Source organism: Microtus ochrogaster, unplaced genomic scaffold (assembly GCF_000317375.1).
Source record: "Microtus ochrogaster isolate Prairie Vole_2 unplaced genomic scaffold, MicOch1.0 UNK16, whole genome shotgun sequence".
Taxonomy (NCBI): domain Eukaryota; kingdom Metazoa; phylum Chordata; class Mammalia; order Rodentia; family Cricetidae; genus Microtus; species Microtus ochrogaster.
This window is the reverse complement of record NW_004949114.1, coordinates 4,208,436-4,216,976: the sequence shown is the minus strand read 5'-3', so window position 1 is coordinate 4,216,976 and position 8,541 is coordinate 4,208,436. Positions and strand designations below refer to the sequence as shown.

Genomic DNA, 8,541 nt, shown 5'->3' with positions numbered 1-8,541 from the left:
TCCTTGGACTTCCCACAGGTCAGGGAACCCTGATTGCTCTTGGAGCTGATGAGGGAGAGGGACTTGATCGGGGGAGGGGGAGGGAAGTGGGAGGCGATGGCGGGGAGGAGGCAGAAATCCTTAATGAATAAATAAATTTAAAAAACAAAAACAAAAACAAAGATGTGGCACAAACAACCCACCTTTGCAGCTTTCTAACCAGTGAGCTCCCACACCTGACAGAACCCTGCGAGGCAGGGCCGACACTGCTCAAGGCCTGTCTGTCTCTGTCTGTTGGTATCCCCACTGAGGCAGGTCACGGGATGACGGACCATCAGGCACTTCTGCCCTCATTTCAAGGCAACGTCACCAAGACTAATTAGAAGATGAGGGAAGACCAGAAGCCAATGCCAGAGATCCATTATTGCCAGTTTCTTCCCTTCACACTCTGAGGAGCATAAGCTTCGGGATCTGCTGCTGCTCCAGGTTTAGCACAGGTTGCACAGAGTCTGTGCATCCCAAACTATACAACCGGAGAAGTGATGACTCTTCTGCTAAAAGAGAGGTGCCCAAACCAAGTATTCTTCTACTGAATGTGAAGATACCTGAATTGGCACAGGAGCCTAGTCCAACTTGGGTAGGGCCATCTCCTGCCAGTTCATGGAGATGATTGCTAAGGAAATAAGACAAATTAACCCTCAGTTTTAGTCTCTACATATCGCATGTCCCTCTGTGTGAGACATGAGTAGCTACTTCCAAGACTCAGACTCTGCCTACAGCCAAATAAATAGAGCTGGGGAGGGATGGGAATGAGGAGAGCTCAGAAAGTCACACTGCAGCACAGCACTAGTCAGAACTGGCTTTCTGTCCAGATCAGCTCCGTGATTCCAGTGGGTGATGCTGACCTCGGCTTAACGGATAGAACTTCCAAGTCCTCTGGTGGTCTATGGCCCATGGGTGTATCTGCCTCCAGCCTGCCCTCCCAGCTACCCAGGTAACAAACTAAACATGCCACTCCAAACTCAAGATCCTTGGATCTCCAGGTCTGGCCATGTAGGCTCATTACAGTTTGCTGTTTATCAGAGAAGTTAATAAGCAAAAGAAAAGGAGGTGGAAAGGCTTTGATAGCCAGTGTGTCACAAAGACAGAAGCCCCAGCTCTGCATTCCTCAGAGCTTTCAGCTTGCACACAGCTCTGAAAGAAACATGGTCCAGAGGACAGAGCCTCAACTGGAAATAAGTCTCTCTCCTCCCATCTTCTTTCTCCGACCTCCACTATGATCAAAAGCTCTTAAAGGGAGCAAGCAGTCAAGGGCTCATAATCCTCATGGTGGTTAAGAGCAGGTTATACAAGTGTGCGCACACACACCAGATTTGCCTCCCACTTATCTTTCTTGAACGTGCACAAACTAGAGCATGTGGTCCCTAGAAAAGTAGAGGAAACACAGACAGACAGACAGACACACACACACAACAACAACTCAAAGAGTCAAGGGAGATACACACAAAAGATACAATCGGTCACAGTCATATATAGAACCCAAAGCCTTGTAATGTGGTATTTATGCTCCACCATCTCCCCTTAGAGCTTCCAATTCTTCACCACGAGAGATCACTGTGTCCCTAAATTAGGGCTATTTACCTGTAAACTCCTGCCAGTCCACCCATCCCTCCTCTCACATGCAGCCCTAGAAAGCAAAAAATTAAGGGGGGGGGGGCTGTTTCCAAAACAACTTGGCATAGGCCTGAACATTCCTTGTGGAACTTCCTAGGAATGAGTATTTCCCACACACAGAGGGCTCTAAAAGCACTGCAGAAACTGACTCATGGGTAGCACCATCTCCCTAAAAAGTTCAGCACATCACCGGCGAAAGGATAGGTGATCCTTTACCCAATCTGGCGATTCAAAGCTCTACCTTTCCTCCCAGGCGGCCAGCGCCAAACACCAAGAACCATTCTGTGAGCAATGGTCCTCACCTTGACTCAAGTCAGGAAACCACACGAAATATATGAAAAAGGAAGCAAAGGGACGGGACACAGAAGGGGACTTCCTGTCCCAATATACCCAGCACAGCTAGATCAAACCACTCGAGGGGCCCTTTCCCCTAGGAACCAAGACACCGTGAATGTCCCAACAGAGCAAAGGCACTAGTCTGGCGATCACAAGCTCAGAAAGGGACAAGCAGACTATGCTTCCAAACTATAATCCATAATTAAGGATGCTTCAGTGGAGTCCGTGAAAGGACTCGGCCGGAGATGCACAAGAACCGTTCCATCGGCGCTGGACTTCGGCAGTCCATCTTCCCTCTTCCGCCAGTCCTGCTTCACACATAAATAACTCGAACCCAGTCTTTCCTACTCCCCCAACCTCTCCGGTGTTCCTGTCTTCCCGGCAAAATTCGTTTAGCTGACCCTCGGCCCTCACCCGGAGCCACCCAGACGGCGGCGCCCGCTGCCCTAGCCGCGTTCCGCCTCCTGCCCAGCGGCTCCCGCCCCCGCCCCGCCTATCCGCTTGGCGACCGCTCCTCCGTGCTCGGGCTCCCCGGCACGGTCCCTTACCCGTGTGGAGCCGATGTCCATCATCACCTCCTCGAAGGCCGCCGTCTCCTCGGCCTGACGCTGCTTTTGCAGCGCGATCTTCTCACTAAACTTGCGTGGATTGGACGCTGATGCTGTGGCGGAGCCCGGCCCGTTCGCCCCCGACGTCGCCATCTTACACCCGCGTCGGTCCCCGCCACCTTTCCAGTTCCAGCCACGGCCTCCGCCGCGGGCCCGGCCCGGCTCCTCCAGCCGTAGCAGCCGCCGCCGCCTCCGCGAGCCCGGCGGCTTGGCCCCAGCCTATTCCTGACCCGCGATGCACTGCCTGCCGGGACTTGTAGTTTGTTTACGGGCCTCCTCCACGCCCGCAGCCACGCAACGAGGGAAGGAAGCGGACTCCACTTCCCAGCAGTCCTTCCGATACCCGGAGGCCAGCAGCGCGCCACCCCTCACCTACTCCCGGCGGCGCCGCAAGCCGGGAAAGGTAGTTCTACCACAGTCCCGAGCCTACGAACGGGAAGGGGCGAGGGATTCGCAAAGGAAGACGGAGAAAACCGAGAGGAAGGGAAGGGGTGGAGACAGAAAGGGAAGAAGGAAGAAACAAAAGAAAAAGTTGGACATCCTCAGGAAAAGCGACAGTGTGGCGAATGAAAACAAGGACCTTAAAGCAAGTGTAAGCATCTGGGATTCAGGTCCTCTCAGATTGGTCACAACACACACACCACCACAGCCCTCCCACCAAATGAATCAGATACCTTACGGGGGTATAGAAACATCTTTTATTTGGGTAACACGTCCCAAAACAGGTCAGTTAGTAAAATAGATTCTACAGAGTACGGCCCTATGCACAGCCCTCCCTCCCCCAAAAATAATCCTGGGGGGTTCTGGCCCCCTCAGATATAAAAAGTTTTGGCAGGTCAATGTTTATTATATAGGGCACCATTCCACTTTCTGTAGTGGTTGGTATCAAAAGTACCTCGTTTCCCTTCACTCCTGACCAGTTGAGCAAACATTTCTGCTCCACCCAAATTGTGGGGCCCAAATTCAGAGAAAGTAGGTCTCTTCCACTGAGATGCCGGGTGTGCCACACCACTGTGCTTTCAGAAAAAGGAGCAGGTGAGCCATGCATGGTGGCACACACCTTTAATCCTAGTGCTCAGGAAGCAGAGGCAGGTGGATCTCTGAGTTCAAGGTCAGCCTGGTCCAGGACAGCCAGGGTTATACAGAGAAACCCTGTTTCGAAGAAACTAAAAAAGAAGGGGGCAGGTGGGTGTTTGGCACTTTAAAAATACAGGCGTGAGCTGGGTGTGGTGGCACACCCCTTTAAACCCAGCACTTGGTAGGCAGAGGCAGGCGGATCTGAGTTAGAGGCCAGTCTGGCCTACAGAATAAGTGCCAGGACAGTCAGGGATAGAGAGAAACCATGTCTCAAAAAAAAGAGAGAGAGAAAGAAAGAGTGAGCAGGACACTCACTCAAAGCCAGATAGATTACAAAAACTGGCAGAGACCATTTGGCACTAGTCCCTCAGTAGAAAAGACATAGAGAAGAGTAGGAGGAAGAAAGTGGGAGGAAGCACTTCCACTGGCAGAGTGCTGAAATGGGCTAGAACCAACAGGACTTTGACTTATCCCAAAGCCATGGGATGCCTATCTGCAGTTTTGTCAGCTTGTCTCCAGGTATAGTGTCTGACCTCTGATTGTAGCAGTGTGCTCATTCTTAATGTCACCCAATTGTATCTCTAGTGGCTTGGCTAGTTCTTGTCCTTCGGGCCTGCGGCTAGCCTCTTACCTGCCCTTTTCCTTCTCATTATTCATAATCCAAATGTCCCATCCCTACCTTTCAGAGAACTCTTTGGTCCTCACTACTTCTCTACCTCCCACAAACTGGGAAGGACAGGGAGGACAGGGGCACCTGACAGTCAGCATCCCCTGCCCTTTCTATCTGAGCACCTTAGATCTGGATAAAGAGCAGGCCAGTGAGCAGGGCAAAGCCTGCTAGGAGCAAGATGACCTTGAGAATCCGCTGCTCAGAAGTGGCCAGCTCTTGGGGTAGAATTTCCAGGAAGGTGATATAGAGGAAGGTGCCAGCTGCCATTCCCTCCAGCACAGATTGGGCCAACTGGTGCAGCGGCCCAGCTGACTCTGACAGAGCTGCCCCGAGCCCGATTCCCAGAGGTGTCATACATGAGAAGAGGATCCCACAGCCAGCCACCACCTGTACCCGAAGGTGGCTCTGGAGCAGCCTCAGGGACAGGCTGACTGCCAAGATCCCCTTGTGGAGCAGCAGAGCTAGGCACAGCTCCATTGCCCGAGCTCTGTCTCGCTGTAAGCCCACAGCCAAGCCCTCAAACACAGAGTGCAAGGCTAGAGAGAAGACCAGTACACAGGCACGCAGGGCTGAGGGCGCTGCTGGAGTTCCGCTGGCCTGGGGGAGCCCTGGTCCATCATGCCAGTGTTGAGGCCCTCCATTCGCTGCTCCCAGCAGAGCCCTCGTCTCTTCTGGATGTGGTGGACTGGACTGCTCCTTGTAAGCCAGTGTGATCTGCTCCATCACCAAGACCAGGAAGAAACCCATGGCCAGGATGAACTCTTGCAAGGGGAACTGAAGCTGTGAACAGAGGTGGCGACAGGAGTTCAGGAAACAGGACAAGAATGGGAAGGAGTCAGATTCAATGCCCGGCAGAGGCCCAGAATACACATCTGAAGTCCCACACCGACCCAGGGCCCTATTGGTCACACAGCGATGAAGTCGTTTGGTGACACAGACACAGAACAACACATAATGGAACAGATGTGGTACCATACATGCCACGTTAAATGCCAACCATGTATGCAAAATGTCTCAACTCTGGCACTAATAACATTTCGGGATAAATAATTCTGTCTTCACTGCCGTACACAGAGTGAGCAGCTCCTCTGACTTCTCCCACCAGATCAATAGCAAGCACGATGTTCCCGCCATCACCACCAAGACTGTCTCCACACATTACCCAGTCAGTGTTTCCTAAGGGGCAAAACTTCCCCCAGCTGAGGGTCATGGATGTAGGTGCACACAGTGCTACATGTAAGCATACAAAGGATCACCACAAATCTACATGTCACAGGGACATTCAGTCAGGTGGGGACACAAGTCACTCAGTCTGGGAAAAAAACGGAAGAGCTTGAGATGACTCTGCCGAACCCAGCTGTCTCAGGTTTTCCTACAATGTGGTGTTTTTTTGGTTTTTTTGGAATGTTTTGACTGGGAGGCAGACGGAGTTGAGACGGGCCTCACTCTGAAACCCAGACTGGCCTCCAAATCCTCACGATCACCCTGCCTCAGCCTTGCATGTGGTAGAATACACTACTTCCAGCTTCACAGTGAGTTTCTATGCCTTGGACCTAACCACTTCCCTGAGAACACCAGGCCCTTGGAGATTACTTCCTACCCTCCCAGATCTGCAGCAAGCTCTCTCAGCCTCCACGTGAGGATGAACCAGCTATGCTGCTGCACACCCGTATCCATGAAATTACTGCAGGAGAACTCAGAGCCTGAGTAGTCTGGACTAGCTGGACTACACAGCTAGACCCCATCAAAAGAAAGGGCCGTCACTCATGCTCACGTAAGCAACCCTAATTAAATTCATGGGGTCAAGGCTAGACTTAGATACACACACTGAGGAAAACAGAAGAGGGCTAGCTGGTAGATGGGGAGGAAGATGATGTGGGCGGGAGACAAGAATGGAAGTGAATATAGCCAAGATGCTTTATATGTATGAAATGTAGTAATAAAATTCATTACCATGCATAACATATGCAAATAGACATAAAATACAGCCTGGAGGTGGTGGCGCATGCAGGCAGGTGGATCTCTGAATTCAAGGCCATCCTGGTCTACAAAGTGAGTTCCAGGACAGCCAGGACTACATAATAAAGAGATCATGTCCTGAAAAGAATAAAATAAAAAAGAACAAGAATTCTGGGTGAGGTGGCACAAACCTGTAATTTGGGAGGCAGAGACAGAAAGATCACTACAAATTTGAGGCAAGTAGCAAGTCTTCATAACAAGTACCAGGCCAGCCAGAGCTACACACTGAGAACCTGTCTCAAAAAGACAGAAGAGGCCGGGCGATGGTGGTGCACGCCTTTAATCCCAGCACTCGGGAGGCAGAGGCAGGCGGATCTCTATGAGTTTGAGGCCAGCCTGGTCTACAGAGCTAGTTCCAGGACAGGCTCCAAAGCCACAGAGAAACCCTGTCTCGAGAAACAAACAAACAAACAAAAAAAAAAAAAGGAATAGGAAGCCGGGCGGTGGTGGCGCACGCCTTTAATCCCAGCACTCAGGAGGCAGAGGCAGGCGGATCTCTGTGAGTTCGAGACCAGCCTGGTCTACAAGAGCTAGTTCCAGGACAGGCTCCAAAGCCACAGAGAAATCCTGCCTCGAAAAACCAAAAAAAACACAAAAAACAAAAAACAAAAACAAAAACAAAAAAAAAAAAGGAATAGGGAGGGAGAAAGGGAAGGAAGGAGGGACAAAGGGATAATGACCGAAACATGATTCTTGGAGCATTGTTAGCTTTCTGGTGACTACAACTGCAAAACCCAGAGTAGTTCAGACACCTGATAAGGGTCCTCACTGTCCTGAGCACAGTGGGTCACACCGGGTCCAACACACAGAAAATTATACCCTGTTCCTGAAATCCTTAACTCACAGGCTCAAGGCTAAGGCCGTCCACAGTCACGAGTGAGCCATGAAGATACCTAGATAACCATGTTCTGCTCTGGGTCACATGTTAAGGTCAGTGCTCACCGTTACATGCAGGGCCGCCAAGGCCTCGTCTATGGCAGCTAGGTAGTCGGGCAGCAGGTCCAGAAGACAAGTAGCCAAAAAGACACCTCCTGCGAAGCAGCTCACTAGACTTAGGGCTTTCTGGCCCGAGGCTGAGCAAGAGTGAAATACAAACGGGATCACAACCAAATCAAACTCTGCAAAGTCCCACGCCAACAGAAGCAGTGTCCACTCCCGCCTTCTGCTCCTCCTCAGTCACCTCCCCCAGCTCCAGAGCCGCAGAGACTCACGCGAGGATTCATGGCTGGCGCCTGGCCTTCGAAGCACGCAGACAGGCACCAGGCTACAGACGAGGGTCAGCAGCAGCAGCAGTACCAGGGCCCCCAGCTTCACCTCCAGCCCCACCGGCACTGAGGGCTCTGAAGCTATTGCTTCTGGGCGCCACACCAGGAGCTCTGGCTCCCCCCAGGGCCCCATGGTGCTTGTGGTATCAGTGACTGTCAGACCTATGAAGAAAAAACTAGCATGGGTGAGAACGGTCATACAGGAAAGAAGGGGTCAAGGGAAAGGGAAGGCTGGTCAGCAAAACGTACTTCCCTCGGCCCAGCCACTTTCTGGCCTTTCCCGGCTGGAGTGACTCATCTGCTCCAACACCAGGACATTGCATTTCCTCCTTCAAATTTATCTCTCCCAGTTCAGCGAGCCATCAAGGAGGAAACTGAGGCCCGAGAAGGCCAACACAGATATGTCATTACCCTTTTCACCTGGAGCCCGCAGAAAACTAGGGGCAAACTCCAAGTTAGACCTGGAGCTGTGGTCCCCTAAGAAAGGTAGAGACCACTCGCTCACACACAGTCCACTAAGAGCATGGAGCGGAGAGGTTGGAGCTGTGGGAAGAAGTACGGGGTGGCTTCACGGACGATCTGAAACCGGGCGAACTTGGGTGCTGGATACCTCTCTCGCTGCCCACTCCCCAGAGCCATCTCCCGGAAATAACAGGTAGTCAAGGCAGACAGCCAGAGGAGAGGGGCTTGGGACAGGAGGCTAAGACGGCACTGAGGACAGTGTCTGGAAGTCTCGAAAGTGAGGTCAGAGGTCGCCTGCGTCACAGGACGCGGATGAAGAATGTTTAAACAGAGACCCCAGCTCCTACCCTGGGAGGCCTTGGAAACTGCCTTAGAACCAGAGCCCGGAGAGGCCGCACTCACCTCCCAAGGGTCTCACTCCATTGCAGACGCTCCGTTCCGGCCTGGCGTC

At 52.1% G+C, this 8,541-nt stretch overlaps 2 protein-coding genes across 4 annotated transcripts in view; both read right to left on the bottom strand.

The window, feature by feature from the left end:
* Crtc2 (CREB regulated transcription coactivator 2) overlaps positions 1 to 2,799 on the bottom strand; it is a 10,072-nt gene extending 7,273 nt beyond the window's left edge. For all 3 annotated transcript variants that reach the window (XR_003378743.1, XM_026789329.1, XM_005367231.2), the window contains exon 1: positions 2,538 to 2,799. Coding sequence is in view for 2 of the 3 variants with exons in the window: in XM_026789329.1 (XP_026645130.1) it covers positions 2,538 to 2,690 (153 nt within the window). In the remaining variant the exon portion in view is untranslated. The remainder of the gene's footprint in view (positions 1 to 2,537) is intronic.
* A 1,332-nt stretch (positions 2,800 to 4,131) lies between these two features.
* Positions 4,132 to 8,535, bottom strand: Slc39a1 (solute carrier family 39 member 1). Its single transcript, XM_005367230.1, has 4 exons — positions 8,493 to 8,535; positions 7,575 to 7,790; positions 7,306 to 7,436; positions 4,132 to 5,124 (listed from the first exon to the last, which is right to left on the bottom strand). Exons 2-4 carry the CDS (start codon positions 7,759 to 7,761, stop codon positions 4,468 to 4,470), a joined length of 975 nt encoding a protein of 324 aa, XP_005367287.1. The 5' UTR covers positions 7,762 to 7,790; positions 8,493 to 8,535; the 3' UTR covers positions 4,132 to 4,467.
* Positions 8,536 to 8,541: the final 6 nt, after the last annotated feature.